Source organism: Podarcis vaucheri (genome assembly GCF_965113315.1).
Source record: "Podarcis vaucheri genome assembly, chromosome: 14".
Classification (NCBI taxonomy): Eukaryota; Metazoa; Chordata; class Lepidosauria; order Squamata; family Lacertidae; genus Podarcis; species Podarcis vaucheri.
Genome location: NC_138752.1, coordinates 45760414 through 45785329, shown reverse-complemented (window position 1 = coordinate 45785329; position 24916 = coordinate 45760414). Strand labels below are relative to the sequence as shown.

Below are 24916 nucleotides of genomic sequence, written 5' to 3'. Positions count from 1 at the left end.
CATCAACAGAAGTCAGGTGTCCAGAATTAATGGTACTATGCTTCTGCCTGGAGCAGACCACACCTTGAGTACGGTGTACAGTTCTGGTTGCCACTATTTAAGAAGGATATTGACAAGCTGGAATGTGTGCAGAGGAGGGCAACCCAGCTAATCGAGTCTGGAAACCAAGTCTTAGGAGGAACGGATGAGGGAGTTGGGCTCGTTTAGCCTGGAAAAGGGAAGCAGAGAGGAGATACGATAACCATCTTCAGATATCTCAAGGGCTGGTCACATGGGAGATGGAGCAAGCTTGTTTTCTCCTGTTCTGGAGGGTGGGACTTGAACCAATGTCTTCAAGTTACAAAAAAGGAGATTTCAACTAAACATCAGTGTGGAGATCACACAGGGCTCCCGGACGTTTCACGGTCTATTGACCCTGTGCCACCACTGCGGTTGCTTTCTTCGCTGCCACCGCCCCGCATCTCACGGGGACACACGGAGTCCAGACAGTTGTTAACATAAATAATAAATTTTATTTTTAAATGCAGGAATAAGCGTATGGTTTCGGTTTATTTTTCTCTTGTCAGTTTCTTACACTTGGTTCCTAACAACTCCAAACTGATTAATCCATCTATCTGTCTGCCTCAACCTAACAATTCCTCTCACTCTCTCACAATACAACTCGACCAACCCACTGCCTATTCCACCCTCTTCCTTCTCCAACACCCAAGCCTCAACTCCCAACTCCCAAACCCCAACTCCCAAACCTCAACTGACTTTTCAAAACCTCCCACTCTATCATTTACTCCCCCCTTGCATTCTCACTGGCCAATCACATCACACCCATTTTAACCCTTTCCTTGACCCATCCTAGGAGGCAAACGCCACAATCAGGAATAACTTTGGACGGTAAGAGCTATTCAACATTGGAATGGACTCCCTCAGGAGGTGATTGGCTCTCCTTCCTTGGAGGTTTTTAAGCAGAGGTTGGATAGCCATCTATCATGGATGCTAAAGCTGAGATTCCTGCATTGCAGAGGGTTGGACTAGAGCAGGCTTCCTCAACCTCAGCCCTCCAGATGCTTTTGGCTTACAACTCCCATGATCCCTAGCTAGCAGGGCCAGTGGTCAGGGATGATGGGAATTGTAGTCTCAAAACATCTGGAGGGCTGAGGTTGAGGAAGCCTGGACTTAGAGGACCCTTGTGGTCTTCTCCAAACCTACAATTCTATGCACAATTTTATAAACTTCTACTCTGTCTTCTTTTGTTTTCTCATGATGAAAATGTCCTAAATCCTGTAATCATAGCAAAATTGCTCCATGCCCTTGATCGTTTTGAGTGCTCTTTTCTTAAGCTTTTTTCCAACTCTGGCAAAGGGGATTACTGCAACGCCATAATTGCTTAAGATCCCTGCAGTTTTTCGTGAGGCTCCGAATCAGAGTATATTGTGTGCTTGTCACATAGCCTAGAGCTGCATCAAAGTTTAGCAACTGCAGCAGTTTCCGCTTGTTCAATGGTTTTACTGTGGACTAGGGAGTGGTGGTTTGGGATGGGGGGAGGAGGTGGGCAGGTCCTGCCTATTGGCCAACTCAGAGGAGGAAGTGAACAGCAGCAGCTGGCAGGGTGGAGAGAGAAAGTGCCCTGCAGAGAAGACCTTTGGCATTTATTTTGCTAGTTTACGGGGAGGTGAGTTCGCATGAAACAGTAATGTAACTTCTTTCGGTAGCTGAGAGCTTTCTTTCAAATTAATGCTTTAAGTAGCTTGGCCTTCCTGTGTGATTTCTTTCAGTTGGAAGGAAGACCTCACTGTGTTGCATGAATTGGACTTCCTGCCTGGTAAATGGTGGTTATAGGGGCTGCAGTCTTAGGTAAAACTGCAGAGAGAAATGGAATTTGTGCCAACAAGCATCGGAGAAAATGTTTGTGGTGGCGGAGGAGGGGAGCATTGTCTTGGAGGGCCAGGGGGGTTGCCCCATTTGTCGTTTTTATCACAAAATATTTTGTGGTTCAGTTGTCTTTTTAAACAGCTTGGGTGAAGGAATTGGAGGGGATCCTCACCAAATTTGCAGATGACACCAAGCTGGGAGGGGTGACCCAGGCTGCAGAGGACAGAACCGGGCTTCAAGGTGACCTTAAACAGATTGGAGAATGGGGCTCAAACTAACAAAATGAATTTCCATAGGGACAAATGTACTGCACTTAGGCAGGAAGAACCAGCTGCACAAATATAAGATGGGGGGTGGGATCTGGCTTGCCAGTACAGTGGTACCTCGGGTTAAGAACTTAATTCGTTCTGGAGGTCTGTTCTTAACCTGAAAGTGTTCTTAACCTGAAGCACCACTTTAGCCAATGGGGCCTGCTGTGCCGCCGCTGCACGATTTCCGTTCTCATCCTGAAGCAAAGTTCTTAACCCGAGGTACTATTTCTGGGTTAGCAGAGTCTGTAACCTGAAGCATATGGAACCCGAGGTACCACTGTAGTACATTTGGACTAGATGAGCCCTGTGGTCTTCTCCAAATCTACAATCCTATGATTCTATCTAAAGAATAGAATGTGTGCATACAGCTCTCTTTTTGATGGTGTCTTCCAGAAGTGGGAATCTTTCTCAGCCTGAAACCCGCACTCCTTCTGGGCAATGTGCCTGTGGTGGGTGGGGCCTGAGGCAAAGGTGGGTGCACAGATGGCTAGTTTATTGTCATAATTAAAAGATACATTCCAGCTGGGCATATATACTCAAGGAGGGTGTGAGGCAGGGTCAATGAACAGGGTGTCCCGGGGTGTCTCCCAAAGGCTAGATAGATGGCCCCCAGATATAACATTCCCCGCCTCTCTGTTTGAAGGGCTTATCTGGTCTTGCAATGGGCTGCAATTATTTTCTCCATTCAGAGTATACCAATTATTTCTAAATTTGCATCCACACACCTGTAAATTAGTACATGCCCATTTTGTACAAAATTGTGCCTCCTTTTCGGGGGGATGTGTAAGCGGTCAGCCTAGTCGTTGGCTCTGTTGGGTTGTTGTTGCGCAGTATATCACCTGAGATAAAACTTGTATGGGGAATCTGGGCAGGACTGGCTGTGGCGTTCGTACGGAGCCCCCGGTCATTTCACGGACTATTGACCCGTACACCACTAATCTGCTGCCACCAACCAGGTCCTCCCTGGTAAAATCACTTCAGTCTTAGTCAGCTTTTCAATTCATAAAGAAGACTGTATTTTATTTCAGACATAAAACAAAACTTTTACAGCATTCCAAACGGTGTTCCTCTTTACTTTCTTAGTCTTATGTTCCTCTCTCTATCTCTGCTACCTCTCCCCCACACTCAAGGACCAACTGCCCTAACTGTCTATTACCAACTGCCTTTCCCAACCAGCCAACCCACACAATCCAACCAACTACCCACCCTCAACTCCCAACGAACTCCTCCCAGAACTAGTTTTATAGACCCACTGACTCCACCCCTGGGTCCTGTCTGTGCAACCTATTTAACTATTTCCCCTCCAGCACTCTCTCATATATGTTAACGTCACACTGGCCTTATCAAAAATACAAAGTAGTTGCTGTAGGGAGCAGATTCCAGAGCGACTGCGATTCACATCTGAGGCCAACTCAATTTGGAGATGCGCAACCCAGTTTCCCTGAGCCCATGACTGAAGGAGCCCATGACTGAAGGAGACCATGTTCCACAGAGTCCCCATCTCTTTCCTCTCCCACCAAATAACCAATATCCTCCTGGCTGCCATAGCAATGTGTAAGCAGCCAGCCAATTCCTTTATGATGTTTAGGTTGTGTACATTACCATACATTGAAAGGGGACTCTAGTTTCCAGGTGCTGGGATCTACAGCGCCGTGAGAGGTAAACTATAGTTCTCAGTAATCTTGGGGTGTGTGTGTGTGCTTTAACTCTAAGGTGTGTATGCAGCCTTAGGCTGTGTACAATGCAGCAGACTAAAAAATAATTTAAAATTAACTGTAGCAAGGTTATCCTTCGTCTCAATTTGGATTGAACCTGGTTTTGCGGAGAAACCAGTCACAGTATTTCCCTAAGAAGAAACAGGCTAGATATCTGAGCCATGTGTACACCACATCCCAAACCAGTGGGTGGGAGGGCAGAGTAAATGTGCACATTTAAAGTACACAGAATGTACACAGTACATTGCACATTTGAAGCACATACGGTACTTTCAATGCCTGCGGAAGATGTTCTTATTTAGACAAGCCTACCCAGACGGTTAGAAAGTCTGTATGCGTTTCAATTCATTTTGCTCTATTCTATTGCGGTTTTAACTTTCTGCGTTATGCAATTATTGATTGCAGTGATCATTTTACGGCTTCGTATTTATTTATTTGTAATCTGCTTTGAGGTTTTCTATGGTCAAGCGGCACATCTGTTGTAAGAGATCAATTAAAAAAATGCAAACCTCTCTCCACCCGACCCCTGGGCCCAACAAATCCTGGGAACTGTAGTTTGCCTCCTGCGCTGAGCAACAATTCCCAGCACCCATTTAACTACAATTCCTGGTAATTCTTTGGCGGAAACCGTGTGCTTTCAGCTGTAGGCGTGTGGACTCTTCAAAGAGCTTAAGCCAGCCTTTCTCAACCTGTGGGTCCCCAGATGTTGTTGAACTACAACTCCCACCACCCCTACCTAGCAAGGCCAGAGCTCAGGGATGATGGGAGTTGTAGTCCAACATCTGGGGGAACCACAGGTTGAGGAACGCAGCGTAAGTGCTTCTCTCTCTTTTTTTTTTTTTGCATTTTAAAATTTTATTAATATTCCATTGTATATACATTCTATCCGTATTTAGTACATCTCATACATTTTGGACTTCCTACAACGTCATTGACATTCATTCATATTTGTTTCTTTGTAACACATTCCAATCGTTCATACTGCCATTTATGCCTTCCTTCATGCATTATTTCCAATAAAGGTAAAGGTAAAGGTACCCCTGCCCGAACGGGCCAGTCTTGCCAGACTCTGGGGTTTGTGCGCCCATCTCACATCTATTGGCCGGGGGCCAGCGCTGTCCGAAGACACTTCCGAGTCACGTGGCCAGCGTGACAACGCTGCTCTGGCGAGCCAGAGCCGCACACGGAACGCCGTTTACCTTCCCGCTGGTAAGCGGTACCTATTTATCTACTTGCCCCCGGGGGTGCTTTCGAACTGCTAGGTTGGCAGGCGCTGGGACCGAGCAACGGGAGCGCACCCCGCCGCGGGGATTCGAACCGCCGACCTTTCGATCGGCAAGCCCTAGGCGCTGAGGCTTTAGCCCACAGCGCCACCCGCGTCCCCATTATTTCCAATAAGCAATACTTATTAGTGCTTTACAGTGCCTCTTTAAATCCCACTAGCGTTGTGTTTACTAAACATTTGTTCTCCAGATAGCCCACAAATTTCCCCCAGTCATCAATAAACTTTTGATCCTTAATATATCTAATTTTCCCTGTTAGAAATTAATTTCCCTGTAAATTAACAGCGTGAGTGCTTCTCAAACTTGGGTCCCCAGGTGTCCTTGGACTACAACTCCCACCATCCCTGACCGCTGGTCCTACTAGTTAGGGATGATGGGAATTGTAGTCCAACAACAGGAACCCAAGTTTGAGAAACACTGGCTTAAAGAGCTTAAAAGCCATGCTCTCCTCCTCCTCTCTCAGGCAAAACTTGGGATTTATTTTTCGCAAAGCGGGAGCTTCGGGCCTGCGGGCTTTTTCTCCTCTCGTCTCTGGAAGGGAAAAGGCGCGTTTTTTTCTCTCTCTCTCCCTCCTCTTTCTTCGCTCTCTGCAGGGCCCCCCCCCCACACCCACGCAAGGAAGTGGCGGCCACATTTTCTCTCCTCCCCCCCCCCTTCCCTCTCGAGCTGAGGAGAAAAGGGGAAGTCGGAGAGAGCGGAGGAGGAGGGGAGGAAAAAAGCGCGGCTGCCGGTTCGCGTCGACGCCTCAGAGTCCGTGAAGCAGGCTGCCGGACGGCCGGACGGGGCCTCCTTTTCCCGGAGCCAGGAGAGGCCAGGCTGCTTTGGCCGGGTGCCGTCGAGGTAAGTGGCTCCCTCAAGATGCCCGCACGACGTGGCGGCGGCGGCTCCTTCTCCTTCGACGGAGGGAGCTGCTGCTGCTACTGCTGCTTCTGGCGGGGCTCCAGGCCGCCCCGGCCCCGCTTCCCCGCTTCCCCGACTCCCTTCTCTCGGCGCCACCAGGATATTTTTGCGCCCCGGGCGAGGCAAACTCCTCCCGCCCTCTCCCCGCCTCAGTTTTTCATCGTTATGTTTGGCTGACTTCGGTTTTCAAAAGCCTCGCAGAAACGACAGAAGTCAAAATATAAAGCGAGGGCAAAATGTGTAAGAAAACTGCTCCCCTCCAAGGTGCGCCCCTCGGAGAGAGAGCTGCGCCCTAGCGGGAGAACTTTTTATTAAACTGGGTGTTGGTGGCGTTTTTCCCCTCCCTTTGCTTCTCCCTGAAATCAACGCTGCTTTTCGCGCAGCAAAGAGGAAGCAATTGCGCTCCCCCTACCAATCTCCCCATTTCCAGTTTTCGTTTTTTCTTAAAAAAAGTTAGTTTCTAGCATGTTTTCAGAAGCTGAGATATGAGGCAAAATGCTGCTCTCGTTTGCAGGGAGAAATTAGCACTTTTTTTTTTTTTTTGAAAATAGAGTCCTTTATTGACCTTTTAAACAAGTATCATTAAAAAAGAAAAACTTAGAAAAGAAACATAAATTAGACATACACACTGTACATTTAAAACACATTCCAAGCACATTTTCTCCCTCAGAGAATTCTGGGCACTGTGGTATACCCCTAACAGTGTTACAGTTTGCAGCAACCCCTTTTTTAATATATATATATTTTTAATATATATATATTTTCAGGATTTTCTTGTTTTACAAGCCGGCTCCTCACTTATATATTTATAGTCTCCCCTCTGAAAAAGAAAAGTCTTGTGAATGCCCACGAGCAAGACCTGGGTTTTTCTGTGTGTGTGTTGGATGCCTTTTGACGTTTTGTGTCTATTCCCTACAAAAATCTGGAGAAGAGTATCTGCTTTGCACGCAGGTTTTCTTCCCCTTCCCCATCATCTCCAGGTGGGGCTGAGAAATATTTCCTGTATTTAATCCTGGAGAGCTGCTGCCAGTCCGTGCAGACAACACTAGGAAACCTGGGGAAACCCAGATACTGGGGAAACCCAGCCAGATGGGCAGGGTATAAATAAAAAAATATTATTATTATTATGGGAGGAACCAATGGTCTGAATTAGGATAAGGCAGCTTCCAGTGTTTTAAAACAATCCTGTTTAAGGTTGCTTTGAATTAGGATGAGAAGTCAGGCTCAGTTTCTTGCTGAGAAAATAAAAAAATTCCTTCCAGTAGCACCTTAAAGACCAACTAAGTTAGTTCTTGCTATGAGCTTTCGTGTATCTGAAGAAGTGTGCATGCACACGAAAGCTCATACCAAGAACTAACTTAGTTGGTCTTTAAGGTGCTACTGGAAGGAATTTTTTTATTTTGACTCTGGCAGACCAACACGGCTACCTATCTGTAACTTTCTCGCTGAGAGGCATTATTACATTTCTAAGCAAGGACTGATGTGTTTCAGCTGCGGCTGGGTCACTTCCTCAACGTGCAAGGTACTTAAAAAAAATGTGTGTGTTCAGCACTGTGGGTTTAAAAAGTAAAAAAAGGAAGGAGTAGCTCAGCAGAAAGCTATGTGGCACTTTAAAAACAAAATATTGGTGGCGGCAGAGGCCCACGTCATCAAAGCCATCAAATGTAATGTAATTCATGTATTGCCGTTGATTTTAGTCTACAGAAGTCCCCCCCCCCCACCCTGGTGAAAAAAAGAAAAAATAAATTAGGGTTTTACCCAGCTAAGCCCTACTCAGAGTAGACCTGTTGAAATGAATGAGGCATATCTATTAATTTTGGTAGATCTACTGGCTATGGCAAGCCTTTAAGATGCCATGAGATTCTTTTGTTTTAATATTTGCTGTTGCTTGCCGGGTGCATGCTATAACTTTAAAAGCGTATTCAAAAGACATTCTTTCCTTCAGAGAATTCTGGGCTCTGTAGTCTGCTAAGGAGTTGCTGGGAATGGTAACTCTGCGGGGTAAACTACAGTGCCCAGAATTCTTTGCAGGAAGGAATGCATTTTGAATGTGCTTTAAAAGTATCTAGTGTGTACACAGCCTAGCGGAGATTAAGGATCTGGGATTTGCACATTAGAGCATTTAATATAATGTCACAAGCTCTACGAAAGGTTCGTTTTAAGGGAAGGCAACTCAACTGACTCTTTGGGGTGCAGGAAATTGGGCTGTCATAGGGGTCAAGGTGTGGTGTCTTCCAGACCAGAACTTTCCATACTTTTCATGTTGGTGACACACTTTTTAGACATCATTTTACAACATAGTCATTCAGTTTTACTAGCAAACCGGAGGCTAAACGGAGCCCTTTCCAGCCCCGGGAGGAGCATGGGGAGCGTTTGTGCGACATATCTACAAACTGCAGCCGAACACACTTAACGTATCGTGACACACAGTTTGGAAAGCTCTGCTCTAGACGTTGAACTACAACTCCCATCAGCCTTGGCTATTGACCATGCTGGCTAGGAGAGATGGAAGTCCAACATTATACAAGGCAGCACTTGGCTCCCCTAGGCCCAATTATTTGCTCCTATCTTGATGTACAACCAGCTCATCTTGACTTGGAATATGTGGCCAGCGTAGCCTTTTCATGCTTTCTTTTAAAAATGAGTTATGGGGAAATGCATGGCGTTGGGTGCCCATGTGCAAGTTCTGTTCTCAGTGCCAACGCATTTGAGTGCTTTTGTAGTGAACAAGCTCTGTAGGGAAAAGCTAGACGCTGACTCAACTCTATCACAAGCAGAGATGTGGCAAAAAATAGCATGTGTGCTGGAATAAAAAAGGCAAAAAGTGATTAATTTTCATGCTTCGGGGCAAAAAAAAAGGGGGGGCTACAGGAGACATTTTTCCCTCTAGGGGGCACTCTGGCCCAATTGGGTTCTGCTTCCAGAGAGAACTAAGGTTGCACAAATTTCTGATAGGTGAGGTATGCTGGTTTTTTCAGCATTAAAGTTGGCAGTCCTCTATTAAACCAAAAGGGAGAAAGTTCCTGCCTTCAGAGAAGCCTGTTTTTACACACACACACACACACACACACACCTCAGGTTACATACGCTTCAGGTTAGACTCGCTTACCCAGAAATAGTACCTCTGGTTAAGAACTTTGCTTCAGGATGAGAACAGAAATCATGCTCCGGTGGCAGCAGGAGGCCCCGTTAGCTAAACTGGTGCTTCAGGTTAAGAACAGTTTCAGGTTAAGAACGGACCTCTGGAACGAATTAAGTACTTAACCGATCCATGCAGGAGGCACGTTCGCGTGTCTGCGCACACGCGGGTTGCGATTTGGCGTGCATGCGCAAAGCGCGATTTAGTGCTTCTGCACATGCGCAAGCTGAAGCATGCAAGCGCCGAAGCAACCCATTCTGGTACCTCCGGGTTCGGCGCGGTGTGCAACCTGAAAACGTGCAACCTGAAGGATCTGTAACCCGAGGTATGTGTGTGTGTGTGTATATTTCTGAGTCAGTTATTGATCTGGGTATTTCTCTCTCAACTGGAGGGAGATGGGTCCACCAGAACTGTGATTCATGAAGAGACGCTGTAGGAGTCTCCTAGAGGGCAGTCAATTATGTTGTCAGTCTAATTAATCAGACGATCATAGAATTGTAGAGTTGGAAGGGACCCTTAGTTCAACGCCCTGCAATGCAGGAATCTCAACTAAAGCATCCATGACAGATGGCCACCCAACCTCTGCTTAGAAACCTCCAAGCAAGGTAAGAGAATTACTTGCCCCCAGTGGAGGCTGGTTGGAAGGAGATCAGCAACTCATGCTTTTTGCATATCCAAGCCAGCAGGGATTTGGCTGACACTGGGGGAACTCAGCCAGCTTGCAGCTCCCTGCTCCTTACAGCTACTAACACTCAGCCAAGTCCATCGGAATCTCCAGCAACTCATGCAGAGATACAATGGAGAGACTCATCTGAGGGTGGATCATTCTGCTAGAGACCTGCTTTACCGCTGAGTCACAGCCTTTTCCTGTTTATTGGATGTGCTAGCTAAGGCTGATGGAAGTTGGAATCCTTCCCTATAAATCTGCTTTCCACCTACACACAAACAAGCCTCTAGGATTGGGTACGGTTGAGATTTCATCATATTTTGTACCCTATATGTTTCGTTGTCTGGCAGCTATGATTACTTCACTGCCTGGAAGATGTTGGTCATAATTCCCACTGGAGACAGACAAACCATGCCTTGTATAAAGTTGTGTAAAGATTATTCCTTTTTTTCCAGAAGTGGTTGCTGCTTTTGTCACTGTTTTGTGTAGAGGAGAACTTCTGGGCACAGTTTTACAGGGCAGCGTCTCCTATAGATGAAGGAGAGCAATTGAGACTTTTTTTTTAAAAAAGCTATTTTTATGAAATACAGAGAAATATTCAACAATATACAGAAGTCAGCATCAAATACTAAGCATTTTTTAAACATAGAAACAAAAATAAAGAAAAGAAGAAGAAACTCTGAATTCTCTATCAGCTTTAAAAACTCAAGCAAAACTCTCGCTCCACTGGCGATTTATTAAAGTGTATTTGCAATATTTGCTTAATTTACAAACATGCAAGCTTGAGCCCAGGTGGAGGCAGAACAACTAAGCTCACACCTGAGTTCAGGTGTGAGGGGGCCTTTGGCCAGCTGCCCTCTAGTGGGCTCATGTGGGAAGGACAGGCAGGAAGGCACACCTGAAAGACACCACCAACCACACTTGGCTCTGCCAGCAGCAGCAGTCTCTGGTGATTTCAGCTGATTAGAATGTGTCATTGAACTGTGGAAAAATCCCTCTTGCTTGCCCAAAGGAGAGATGGGTAGGGGTTTCTGGCCACATCGACTTTTGCCACACTCACCAGTGGCCAGCACTTTGTGAAACATCCACAAGCAGGGATTGGCAAATACGCCAATTTCAGTTTCTTGCTTTCCCATTCTTCAGTTCTCCACATTTTCATGTCAGTCTGTTCCTCCTCCTCCTCCTCCTCCTCCTCCTCCTCCTCCTCCTCCTCCTCCTCCTCCTCTTCTTCTTCTTCTTCTTTAAAAAAGTGCTCATGAAAATTCACCAGCATTTTAGTCCATTTCCTCCCCCCAAAACCTGCATTTTTGCAAAGCAATTTCCCCTAATACAATGCATTTTTGTATGTTCACCATTATGTTCATTAACTGTATGCATTTTTGTAGACATTACTTGGATGTGCATTGCAAAATTTGGAGAGGTGTGAATTTCGAAGGAAGGGTGGTGTTTCAGTTCATCTGTTGTTTTGGAAAGTGTGAATTAGTGAAGGTTGTCTATAAACATGAACTGCAGGCAAATTCTGCGCCATTCCTTCCCACGAGGGCTGATGAAGGAGGTTTATGACTCCTTTCCCTTCCACAACCTTTCCGTGAACCACCTGGTTGGAGCTTACGCCATTCCTCTGGCCACAGTCAGACAACCTCTTGCTAGAACAAAGCAAGACTGAACAGAACCCAGCCGAAGAGCCCAGACCTGGTGTTACACCACCCACAGAATTGTCTCTTATGATTCCACTTTTGATGCTTCCTGCCGGGTCTGTTTCTAGCCTTATATGGCGTTTGTCAAATTGCTCTTCATCAAGATGCAGCTGTTTCCTCTTTCCGCCTTCCTTCTCTAATTATACACACACGCTAAGGATTCTCGTGGGCGGAAGTCGTTCTGAGCAGGACTACACGGGCTGTAATCCTACATGTACTTTACAGGACCGTAAGTCCTACTGCAGATAGCGAGGGTTTACTCCTGAGTAAACAAACATACAAGTGCACTGTGGTTGCAGTCGGTGAGAGGCAGCCTTTCACAAGGCTGGAGGGTAGGACTCGAACCCATGGCTTCAAGCTACAAGAAAGGAAATTCCGGCTAAACACCAGGAAGAACTTTCTGGTAGTAAGAGCTGTTCAGCAGTGGAACGGTCTCCCTTGGGAGGTGGTGGACTCTCCTTCCTTGGAGGTTTTTAAGCAGGAGTTTATGGCCAACTGTCAGGGATGTTTTTGCTGAGAACCCTGCATTGCAGGGGGTTGGACTGGATGACCCTGGGGTCCCTTCCAGCTCTACAATTCTATGATTCTACAACCTTCCACCTCCCTTGAGAGCCAGTGTGGTGTAGTGGTTAAGAGTGGTGGACTCGTAATCTGGTGAACTGGGTTTGATTCCCCACTCCTCCACATGCACCTTGGGCTAGTCACACTTCTTTGAAGTCTCTCAGCCTCACTCACCTCAAAGAGTGTTTGTTGTGGGGGAGGAAAGGAAAGGAGATTGTGAGCCGCTTTGAGACTCCTTAGGGTAGTGATAAAGCGGGATATCAAATCCAAACTCTTCTTCTTCCTCTTCTTCTCCCTTGCACTTGCCCGTGGTGGACTGCATATGATGAAAGCTGTGATCCAAAACATCTGGAGAGCAGCAGGTTAGGGAAGGCTGATGCTAGACCGTAGCTGCTCCTGCCAATATGGCTTATTTAATACAATCACCAAAGGAAATGAATTGCTGTCCTTGATTGCCCTGGTGGCCAGTCTGACTTGGTCAAGCCGTAGGAACTGGCTGAGTGAAAGTTAACGAGCTGACGTTGAGGGAGCCCCTTCAAATCTGTTCTTTCTTTCAAGCCAGCTTCCTGTTTTGAAAGGTTATCAGAACCGCCTTGTTCCCTTTCAATAGTCGTTCTGAGCCAAAGGCCGAAGGGTACCAGTCTGCCAGGATTTAAGCAGGAAGGACTCAGGAACATACAGTAGTGGGAAATTTAGGTCCGTGCAATTAAAGTGGACTTAAGTCCTCTCGCCACTAGGAATGTAAGGAAATTTCCATTTCTCATTTTTCCATTCTTAAATCCGGTTCTTGACATATGTACAGCAAGATGCGGTTTTATTTTTTTTAATTGTCATGAAAACTCACCAGCAGTTTGGTCCAGATTCCTCCTAGTAAACAGGCAGACCTACATGGTTGTTAGGGGGTAAAGGATAGGGATGGTAGAGAGGAGACCATTTATGTTGCCTTAGGTTCTTGGAGGAAGGGCGGGATAAGAAATAAATACATTTACAGTGCAATCTTATACCTGTTATAAGCTTTGAGCTCAAAAGGACTTATGCAGAATTAAGCCCTTTTGAGCTCAAAGGGATTTGGTCCCAGGTAAGGGGTCACAAGACTTGCAGCCAACCTTAATTATTTTGAAATATGTTACTTAGGAAAAATTAACTGTTTTTTTTCTGTACAGGTTGAGAAGCCATGGCTTATCAGAGTTTCCTGCTGGAGCCAATCAGCTGTCATGCCTGGAACAAGGACAGAACCCGTAAGCCCTTTCCTTTTGCATTATGACTGTTTAATTTTAGTAATCACTTTCCACACAAGCGTCTCAAGGCAATGCATTGTAAAAATAGCAAAAAACCAGAAGCACTGAAACCAGGAAAAATAAGTTGAAAACAACACGAAACGGGTAACTATGTCAGAGACTCATTCATCCAGCTGGAAAAGCCCGTCAGAACAAAATGTCCCCAGTTGTTTCCAGAAACATCCTTTAACTGCTGACCATTGAGGCTGATGGTTGTTGCGAGTCCCAACAGCCGGTGGAGGACCACAGGGGTTACACCCTCCTGCTGCAGGGGGAGCGAGTGTTAATAATTATAACAACAGCAACAACAATTTATTATTTATACCCTGCCCATCTGACTGGGTTTCCCAAGCCACTCTGGGCGGCTCCCAACAGAATATTAAGAACACGATAAAACATCTAACATTAAAAACTTCCCTAAACAGGGCTGCCTTCCGATGTCTTCTAAAAGTCAGATAGTTGTTTATTTCTTTGACATCTGATGGGAGGGCGTTCCACAGGGTGGGCACCACTACTGAGAAGGCCCTCTGCCTGGTTCCCTGTAACTTCGCTTCTCGTAGTGAGGGAACCCCCAGAAGGCCCTTTGGAGCTATACCTCAGTGTCCGGGTTGAACGCTGGGGCTGGAGACGCTCCTTCAGGTATACTGGGCCGAGGCCGTTTTAAAGGTCAGCACCAACACTTTGAATTGTGCTCGGAAACGTGCTGGGAGCCAATGTAGATCTTTCGGTACTGGTGTTATGTGTTCTCGGCTGCCGCTCCCAGTCACCAGTCTGGCTGCCGCATTCTGGATTAGTTGTAGCTTCCAGGTCACCTTCAAAGGTAGCCCCACGTAGAGCGCATTGCAGTAGTCCAAGTGGGAGATAACCAGAGCATGCACCACTTTGGCTAGACAGTACACGGGCAGGTGGGGTCTCAGGCCGCATATTAGATGGAGCTGGAAGACAGCTGCCCTGGACACAGAATTGACCTGCTAATTGGGAACTACCTGGATTGCTGGTTCTTGCAGCAAATCTAGTCCTCGGTTGAGAGCAACTGCAAGAGAAGAGAATGTGAGCGATTGCCCATTGCATGAATAGATGTGGGATGGTGGGGGCGAGAGAGAATACAGCCATTGTTTGCGGGTCAGCAGAACGCCCTGGCAGATTGCGGCCAGCAGGACTTCCTGCTCCCCAGCTGTGGGGTTTTGAAAGAACTGCTGCAATTTGCATGATTGTCCCCAGGAATATAAACATAACAACACTTGAAGCATATTTAAACCACATGGCTTCCTCCCTAGAGATTCCCGGGAACCAAAGCTTAACCTTTCCCGAGACACGATTACCAGCACCATCAAATGACAGTTCCCACAATTCTTGGGGGGGGGGGAGCCATGTGCTTTAAACGTGTGGTGTGTTACGCAGCCTCTCCTTTCCAGATATGGGGAGGTGGGAAGAGAAACGAGGCTCTCGGGTACTTGGGAAGAGGCTGTAGAGTACTCAAGTGAAGATGTTGCTCTCTACCTTTTCCTAGGGCTAGTTCACATGAGCAGATGCATCCCTTGAAATCATGGCCCATTTGCAAATCAGAACCACATGTTTTGTAGCAGCGTCAGGAGCTAAATAACTTTGGAAGAGCTGGAAGGGACCTAACAGCTCAGGGCAAAAGTCCTTCCTGACCATTTGTGACTGGTGTTCTGGGCATACCCCCACAACTCCCAAATGTGCCCTCAGCCTCCGAAAGCTTGGCAGAACTCAAAATACGCAACATGTGCACAAACTCTTCCCCGCCTTCTGTTCCGCAGAGCTTGCCATCTGTCCCAACAACCACGAAGTTCACATCTACAAGAAAGATGGGACAAAATGGAACAAAGTCCATGAGCTGAAGGAGCACAATGGGCAGGTGACAGGTGAGGACCTTTCAATTCCTCTTCTGGTGTGCGAAACGGCACACACACAACCTTTCTAAAGAACCATAACCCCTGTAAGGCTATTATGCCTAACATTACTTAACTGTGCCATTGCCTTTTTTAAAAAACAAAACACTGTTTATTTGTTGATGAATCCGCCGTTAAATGCATAGGAGTATAGCATCTAGATCAAGGGAAGTAATAGTGCCACTGTATTCTGCTCTGGTCAGACCTCACCTGGAGTACTGTGTCCAGTTCTGGGCACCACAGTTCAAGATGGACATTGACAAACTGGAACGTGTCCAGAGGAGGGCAACCAAAATGGTCAAAGGCCTGGAAACGATGCCTTATGAGGAACGGCTAAGGGAGCTGGGCATGTTTAGCCTGGAGAAGAGGAGGTTAAGGGGTGATGTTCTAATATATAAAAGGATGTCACATAGAGGAGGGAGAAAGGTTGTTTTCTGCTGCTCCAGAGAAGTGGACACGGAGCAATGGATCCAAACTACAAGAAAGAAGATTCCACCTAAACATTAGGAAGAACTTCCTGACAGTAAGAGCTGTTGGACAGTGGAATTTGCTGCCAAGGAGTGTGGTGGCGTCTCCTTCTTTGGAGGTCTCTAAGCAGAGGCTTGACAACCATATGTCAGGAGTGCTCTGATGGTGTTTCCTGCTTGGCAGGGGGTTGGACTCGATGGCCCTTGTGGTCTCTTCCAACTCTATGATTCTATGATTCTAAATTCAGCAACCCTTGTAATCGAGGCCTGCCTTCTGGTCCTCTGATCTATTGTGTCCTTTGCAGGCATTGACTGGGCCCCCGACAGCAACCGCATCGTGACCTGTGGGACAGACCGCAACGCTTACGTGTGGACCCTGAAGGGCAACGTGTGGAAGCCGACGCTGGTCATTCTGCGGATCAACCGTGCTGCTCGCTGCGTGAAGTGGTCTCCCAAAGAGAACAAGTTTGCGGTCGGCAGCGGCTCGAGGCTCATCTCCATCTGCTACTTTGAGCAAGAGAATGACTGGTGAGTCTTGCCAAGGAGCAGAGGAGGAATAACAACAACAACAACAACAATAATAATAAATAAATTATTATTTATACCCCACCCATCTGAAGAAGAATAGAATCATAGAATTGTAGAGTTAGGAGGGAGGGTAATCTAGCCCAAGCTCCCCTGCAAGGCAGGAATCTCAATCCATTATAAATGGATATATATATGGAATTTGGTGGCCCTGACCCAATCGAGCTTTGCCTGCGTTGGACCCCTTCCTGCATTGAGTGTGAACTGCTCAAAGCCTCAGCTGCTGCTTCACTTATTTTTGTTTTTCAATAAGAAAGGCTTGCTTACTTGCTTGCTATGATTACTGTCTTGTCCCTCATATTTGCTGCCTCTCCTAGGTGGGTTTGTAAACATATCAAGAAGCCCATTCGATCGACAATCCTTAGCCTTGACTGGCACCCTAACAACGTTCTCTTGGCGGCTGGATCCTGCGATTTCAAATGCAGGTGAGGCAAATATCCTGGATTGCATCCAACGTATGACTTCAGAATGTGTTTGGGGCGGTGGGGGGGGGGGCTGTTGGACAGCCTCCCTTCCAGGCCTTGACCGGATCTGCTCCTTGTCTAGCTTTGATAGGCCCTCCAGTAACATGCTTTCACCCTCCCTCCCACCTCTCCTCTCCCTCCTGCCCTGTAGGATTTTCTCTGCTTACATCAAAGAGGTTGAGGAGCGGCCCTCGCCGACCCCCTGGGGATCCAAGATGCCGTTTGGAGAGCTCATGTTTGAGTCGGGCAGCAGCTGCGGCTGGGTCCACAGCATCTGCTTCTCTGGGAGTGGCAGCCGCGTGGCATGGGTGAGCCACGACAGCACCATCTGCCTTGCGGATGCCAACAAGAAGATGGCGTAAGTTGGGCTATTGGGTGGGGGTTCAGAGTTTCCCATGAACCGGCCTGGCCCAGCTGGCTGCAGGGACTTTGCTTCCTTGGGATGAGTTGATCCCGAGACTCTGAGCAGATCCGCTCCATGCTCGTTCAGCCCCTGTGTAAACACACACGACTTCCCACAAAGAGTTCTGGGCTCTGTAGCTTACTAAGTGTGCTGGGAATGGTAATAATAATTTATTATTTGTACCCTGCCCATCTGGCTGGGTTTCCCCAGCCACTCTGGGCGGCTTCCAACAGAATATTAAAATAAAATAGTCTGTTAAACATTAAAAGCTTCCCTAAACAGGGCTGCCTTCAGATGTCTTCTAAAACTCTGGTAGTTGTTTTTCTCTTTGACATCTGGTGGGAGGGGGTTCCACAGGGCGGGTGCCACTACCAAGAAGGCCCTCTGCCTGGTTCCCTGTACCTTGGTTTCTCACAGTGAGGGAACCACCAGAAGGCCCTCGGAGCTGGACCACGATGTCCGGGCAGAACGATGGGGGTGGAGACGCTCCTTCAGGTATACTGGGCCGAGGCCGTTTAGGGCTTTAAAGGTCATCTCCACATCCAAATAACTTCATTGTACTAGCCATTGACCTTGACAAATCTGAACCAAAAACAAACACATACAAAGTCTCTATTTAGATCTCTGCGTCTCCCTTATAGCTCAGTGCTATATCGTCCATTTTCTTCTTTCTGATCTTTTTGGCCGCCAAAAGAGAAAAAAATGGTGACTTCATTGAGTCACTGAAATGGTTACCTTCTCTGCTGGGGAGATGTATCTTTCCTGTATGGGCGGTAGAGTGAGAAACCACCTCCTGGGTCCAGTGTATTGTGGGCAAAATGGGAATGGTAGCTGTGGGAGGGGGAAAACTCCTAAGGTGAGGTCATGCACATTGAATGGGTCTTAAATCAGTGGTGTGGATCTGCCCCCAATGGAAATGTGATGGTTCAAACAAGGTAGAGGTTCAGGGTGGAGGCAGGACCCTGGACAGCGCCTCAGAGAGCTCAAACAGTGGTTGAGAAAAGCTCAAACGTTGCTTCAGCCACAGACTGTCCATCAGCGTGGTTCCCTCTTCCTCTAGGGAGAGAAGTCTCTTCAGTTAGAGGGTCCTTAGTCTGCTTCAGCAGTCATTGACTCCAGTGGACTGAGGGAAAGCATTGCTCCACTGGGATTTCTGGGTTGTTGTCCTCCGAGTAAGAGGAGGGCAGCTTGGCCTGTTCAGGTTGGAGAGGTGCTGACAGAACAATTGCCTCTTACGCCAAAACTTCTAGGCATGCCAGGGGTTGGCTCCAAGGTCAATTTCCTCTTCTGTCCCTCCTCCAAACCCACAGCCTCATCTCCCAACGATAGGGAGTGGGAACCCAGAACATGGGCTGAATTTTATGATAGGCCTAGCCACTAAGGGGCTGTAAAGCAGCTAATCTGTGCTAACCACCCTTGCCTCGTCCTTCCCTTCAGTGTGGCCTGCCTGTCCACGGAAACTCTGCCTCTCCTGGCTGTGACGTTCATCACTGAGAACAGCCTGGTGGCCGCGGTAAGTCATGTACCATAACTCTTTCCAAGTGTTTATTTGCCCAGTGAAGATTCGGGCCCCATTCCTATGTGGAGCAATGGTATGTGGTATAGTCCTGCCTGGACCGTGTCATTACAGTCCGCAAGTGGGCAATTGCATTCTTCTAACCAGTGCTTTTTTTCTAATAAAATGTTTAGGGGTACTTTCATTTTCCAACTCCTATTGAAATACTGCCCCTCAATGAGGCCAAACTTAGATTCACAAAATGTTTAAGGGTATGCATACCTCTGCGTACCCCCAGAAAAAAAGCACTGCTTACAGCCAACACACAAGCGCATCCACTAATCTTTGTAGTGACAGTATTATGACCTCTAGTGGTGCAGTTGGGCAATTTTAGACTCTTGACTTGAATTCTCTTAATGCTGCTGCCCTGGCCTCTTTAGATGGTAATAATGTTTGTCCGTTCACTTAACTTCAAAATATTGTCAGCCATGCCTGGTGCATTTGGAACCCTTCATAGTCATTCTGCAGATTTCACCTCTGTTTATCCTCGGGCTCAATTTCCTTCCCTGTCTTCTGTTGCTCCCCCTTGCGGTGTTATCCAGATTGTAAGCCCCTTGGGGCCAGGGACTTGCTCTATTCTGTTCCTTGCAAAGTGGCATGTACATAGATACAGTGGTATCTCGGGTTAAGAACTTAATACGTTCTGGAGATCTGTTCTTAACCTGAAACTGTTCTTAACCTGAGGTTCCACTTTAGTTAATGGGGCCTCCTGCTGCCACCACACGATTTCTGTTCTCATCCTGAAGCAAAGTTCTTAACCCGAGGTACTATTTCTGGATTAGCAGAGTCTGTAACCTGAAGCGTCTGTAACCTGAAGCATCTGTAACCCGAGGTACCACTGTAATCTCATAATTATCATATATTTTTATTAGTGGCCTACCCTACAGGCCTGTTGTGGGAGGAATATTGAGAGCGCTTTGGACCCTTGGGAGTGGACGTTGCTGATGAAAAGCCTCCAAGGCCCTGACCCCTGCTTGCCTCCCCCCAGGGCCACGACTGCTGTCCGATGCTGTTCACCTATGACGAGCAGCAGGGCTCGCTGAGTTTCGGGGGGAAGCTGGACCTCCCCAAGCAGGGCACCCAGCGTGGCCTCACGGCTCGTGAGCGCTTCCAGAACCTGGATAAGAAAGCCAGCTCTGACACCACCAGCAACGCCACTCTGGACACCCTCCACAAGAACAGCATCAGGTAAGTTCTCCCGTGGGCTCTGCCCCTCTGCAAATTAAACAAGATAACATTGCAGAACCGCAGCCGCAGGCGTGCAAGGCCAGATCCAGCCTGATCTAAGAGACCCGCCAGCAGCTGCAGGGAAAAGACTGCCCCAGCTCCCCTGTTCTGAGACTTCGGAAAGCCGTGACCAGTCAAATGACACTGGGATACATGGACTGGCTGGGTATAAGGCAGCTCCGTACGTTCAATGGAAGGGTCATCTTTCCCCAGTTCTTGTTGAGATCCTCTCTGAATTCACCAGGCAATGGGGCAGATCTGGTATGAAAGAACGAAGCCCAAACTTCAGGGCCTCTCGTCCTGGAGCCACATGGCTGCAAAATTCTAGGGCAACTAAACCAAATTTGAGTCGCACATCTCCAATTGATTCATGTTTTGTTGTCTACGTTTCAACAACCCCAAAGTTTTGGAGTTGGTAGCTCAGGTGTTGTAAAGGTGTGGTGATCTGTCATGGAACAACCCCATTCAAGAAGGTAACCAGACCTTGTTGCTGGTTGCCAAGGGGGCCCCATGACTCTTCAAGCTTCAGGGCCCCCAAAATGTTGGTCCGCCACTAGACATAAACTGCTTGAATCCTGGGAGGACAGAGGTTGGGTAGATTGCATGTTTGGGAGGCAGGCAATTTACCTGCTCTAGATGGAGTCTAGAAGGAGCAAGTGCGTGTATTGGAGGTGCTCCAAGATACATCTTTGACACCAGAGGGCACTCCTCTATGGCTAGCAGTGCCTTTTACCAGCTTTGTCTGGTTCGCCAGCTACTGCTGTTCCTGGACAGGGATAGCCTGACCACCTTAGTCCATGCACTGGCAAACTTGAGGCTGGATTACTGTAATGTGGGGCTGACCTTGGACCTGGTGCATAAGCTCCAGCTGGTGCAAATGCGTCAGCCAGACTGCTGGAGGGGACATTTGGCCCAGCAGCATGTGACACCTGGCTACCCATTTACTACCAAGCCAGGTTCAAGGTCCTTGTATTAATTTACAAAGCCCTGAAGAACTGAGGTCCAGGGAACCCCAGGGACCACCTGAACCCCGACATCCCAGCTCCATCACTGAAAATGCCTGCAGGAGCGTCGTTAGTTGGTTCCCCAAGTTGGCGAGGCTCACCTGACAACAAGAAACTAAGATCCTTCAGGGTCATTGGCCCAGTCCTGTGGAACTTTCTGCCAGTAGAATTGGCAGGTGCTTTCTGTTTCAACTTTCAGCTGCCTGCTCAAAACTTTGTAGGCAATAAAAAAATGCACCTTCCCACTATACAGTCGTACCTTGGTTCTCGAACGGAATCCGTTCCGGAAGTCCGCTCGACTTCCGAAAATGTTTGACAGCCAAGGTGCGGCTTCCGATTGGCTGCAGAAGCTTCCTGCACCCAATTGGAAGCAGTGTCAGCTGCATTGGACATTCGGCTTCAAAAAAACTGGAACACTCACTTCTGGGTTTGCGGTATTTGGGGGCCAAAATGTTCGAGTCACAAGGTGTTGAAGAACCAAGGTATGACTGTATTGTTAGCCAAATTTCTGAATTTCCTGATGTAAGCCAGGCCCGTAACTCGGGAAAAGATCCTACCTCATCCAGGTCACTATCTTGGCTGAGCTGAGCTGTGGTTCAGTGGTAAAAAATCCTCTTTGCATGCAGAAGGAAGGCCCCAATCCTTGGCATCTCCCAAGTAGGGCAGGGGGAAATCCATGTCTTGAGTCCCTGGAGAGACAAAAGATGTGACTCGATTCAAAGCAAGTTTTCATGTTCACCTCTTTGGGGGTAGAATTTCCTAATGGGGGCGTGCTATGGTGGAAAAGGCCCCACCCTTAGAACTATCCCCTGCCTTTGGTCTGAAAACCCTTCATCCTCTGTAAAAAAAAGGTAAAGGACCCCTGACAGTTAAGTCCAGTTGCAGACGACTCTGGGGTTGCGATGCTCATCTCGCTTTACAGGCCAAGGGTGCTGGCGTTTGTCCGCAGACAGTTTTTCTGGGTCATTTGGCCAGCATGACTAAGCTGCTTCTGGTGCAACCGAACACCAAAACCAGAGCAGCACACGGAAACGCCGTTTACCTTCCCACCGGAGCGGTACCTATTTATCTACTTGCACTTTTGGGCGTGCTTTTGAACTGCTAGGTTGGCAATCATTCTCTGTAGTCCCGTACAATTTCCCCTCTGCTTTGAGCAGTCCTAGTTTGGCAATTAACACCCACAGTTGTCTTGTCTTCCCTTTCAGCCAAATATCTGTGATTGCTGGTGGGAAAGGCAGCTGCTCCAAGTTCTGCACCACAGGAATGGACGGAGGAATGAGCCTATGGGACATCAAGGTAAGCAAAAAAAGGCTGGGTGGGGGGTGGGGAAGATGCAGTTTTTGCCCTAATAGACTAGTGGTCACACCATTTGCATTTAGTATGTGAAGATGCTCACTAAGGAGTTGCACCAGAGGAAGACTTTGGATGGTCACTACAAAAAGCATCACCTCCTAATGGCAAGGATGGGAAATTGTTTCTTAAGCCTGAGGGGCCACATTGCCTTCTGGGCAACCTTCTCAGGGCCACATGCAGCTCAGACCTTGTGTCCCTCAGACCTTGTGGGGGACCGGACTATATTTTGAAAAATAAAATAAAATGAACGATTTCCTATGCCCCAAAATAACCCAGAGATGCATTTTAAATAAAAGGACACATTCTACTCATGTAAAAACACCAGGCAGGCCAAACAAGTAACCCAGAGATGCATTTTAAATAAAAGGACACATTCTTCTCATGTCAAAACACGCTGTTTCCCAGACTGTCTGCAGGCCGGATTTAGAAGGCGATTGGGCTGGATCTGGCCCCCGGGCCTTAGTTTGCTTACCCATGGTCAGGAATAACTTTCTGAGAGTAAGAGCTGCTTGACAGTGGGAACGGGCTCCCTCAAGTGGTGGTGGACTCTGGAGTTTTTAAGCAGAGGTTGGATAGCCACCTGTCACGGATGCTTGGGTTGAAATTCCTGCATTGCAGGGGGTTGGGCTAGATGACCCCTGGGGCTTGGGGAGAAAGTCTCAAGGTCCACAAAGGGATGCATTCAGCTCCTGCACCTGAGGTTTCCCACCCCTGCTCTCTGGAAACAGCCCTTAAGAGGTTTAATTAAATGGACCCATGCCCAACTCTTTACCTTCCTTTGGGATTGCTTCTTTTTTAATTTGGCAAAGTCTTTAAGAAATACACTTCCTGCAATCTGAAGCCATGAGACATACACAATGTATGCTCCCATTGCAACGTGATATATCACCCCTGGGATCAAGCTATTATTTTCGGCACGTCCCCAGGGCTTGAATACACCCTGTAGGATTGCTGTTATAAAGATGAATGTATTGCCAAGAATGTTATTTTTGTTTCAATCATTGCAAATCTTGGACAAAATGGACTGTTTCAAGAAGTGGCAGAGAGACATTTCTAGATTTGTCTGGCAGGGCAAGAAGCCCAGGATAAAATTTAAAATATTAACTGATGCAAAGGACAGAGGTGGATTTGCCCTGCCAGACCTTAAACTTTATTATGAATCAGCAACATTCTGCTGGCTGAAAGAATGGCTGCTTCTTGAGAACACAGACATTTTGGATTTAGAAGGTTTCAATAATGTTTTTGGGTGGCATGCATATTTGTGGTATGACAAGGTTAAAGCACATAAAGCATTTAAAAACCATATTGTTAGGAAAGCATTGTTAAATGTTTGGATAAGATATAAGGACTTACTTGAAAATAAAACCCCAAGGTGGTTGTCACCGATGGAAGCAAAGGCTCAGAAAAAGCTCAATATGGAGGCCAAATGGCCGAAATATTGGGAAATTTTGGAACAAGAAGGAGACAAATTGAAACTGCAGAGTTTTGAGAAATTAAAAGATAAAGTGTGAGACTGGCTTCATTATTATCAGATAATGGAGGCATATAATTTGGACAAGAAAATTGGCTTCCAGGTGGAAAAATCAAAATTAGAAACAGAACTGCTAGAACCTAAAACTAAGATTTTGTCAAAGATGTATAACTTGCTGTTGAAATGGAATACTCAGGATGAAACGGTGAAATCTGCTATGATTAAATGGGCACAAGATGTTGGACATAACATTATGTTTGCTGACTGGGAACAGTTGTGGACCACAGGTAAGAAATTTACGGCATGTAATGCCCTAAGAGAGAATATTATGAAAATGATTTACAGGTGGTACATGACACCAGTCAAGCTTGCAAAAATCTATCACTTGCCCGATAATAAATGTTGGAAATGTAAAGAAACTGAAGGTACATTCTTTCACCTTTGGTGGACGTGCCCAAGGATTAAGGCTTTCTGGGAGATGATATATAATGAAATGAAAAAGGTATTTAAATATACCTTCTTGAAGAAACCAGAGGCCTTTCTCCTGGGCATGGTCGGTCCTGAGCAATACCTTGTGAATATTTTCCTGGAGCAGGTGTTTCAGTGGCTCTGTTTGGCCCATTTCTGGGTGTTTTGACAATCCTTTAACGACTTTTTAGGTTTTCCTCAGCCAGAATGCCATTTTTCTTCTGACAAACCTACGTTTTCATTTCAGAGCTTGGAGTCTGCTATGAAGGGCCTGCGGATCAAGTAGAAAAGGACTGAAGAATTATTCATCTCAGCAGCGCTTCCGCCTCACTGGAGTCTGGGGTGGGCAGGGCAGAAGACCCCCGACTACCAGCTTTTGCTTCCTTACCCGATACAACCTGCTTCGTTCCTGCAATCCCACATACCTAAAATGACAATCCCACCAACTACAAGTTGGGCAGATTTTCTGTGTCGCCAGTGGAAAACAGGTTGATAACTGTTAACAGTGTTCAATAAAGAGATGCTGGTCACAGTTAGCATAGCAAAACTTCCATCTCCCCCTCTCCTACCACCAGGAGAGACCATCAGCA

The 24916-nt window shown here is 47.0% G+C and overlaps 1 protein-coding gene across 7 annotated transcripts; it reads left to right on the top strand.

Moving 5' to 3' along the window:
• Nucleotides 1-753: 753 nt before the first annotated feature.
• ARPC1B (actin related protein 2/3 complex subunit 1B) lies at nucleotides 754-24862 on the top strand. 7 transcript variants are annotated; one of them, XM_082199864.1, is made up of 11 exons: nucleotides 1616-1666; nucleotides 2571-2648; nucleotides 13303-13377; nucleotides 15198-15302; nucleotides 16102-16324; nucleotides 16699-16806; nucleotides 16997-17203; nucleotides 18686-18761; nucleotides 19792-19991; nucleotides 22240-22330; nucleotides 24574-24862. In XM_082199864.1, the coding sequence occupies exons 3-11, from the start codon at nucleotides 13314-13316 to the stop codon at nucleotides 24610-24612; spliced, it is 1113 nt and encodes a 370-aa protein (XP_082055990.1). In that variant the 5' UTR covers nucleotides 1616-1666; nucleotides 2571-2648; nucleotides 13303-13313; the 3' UTR covers nucleotides 24613-24862. The 7 variants fall into 7 exon arrangements, with proteins under 7 accessions (XP_082055992.1, XP_082055988.1, XP_082055990.1 ...); XM_082199866.1 differs by lacking the exons at nucleotides 1616-1666; nucleotides 2571-2648 and adding an exon at nucleotides 754-888; XM_082199862.1 differs by lacking the exon at nucleotides 2571-2648 and having other exon boundaries at nucleotides 1541-1666.
• Nucleotides 24863-24916: the final 54 nt, after the last annotated feature.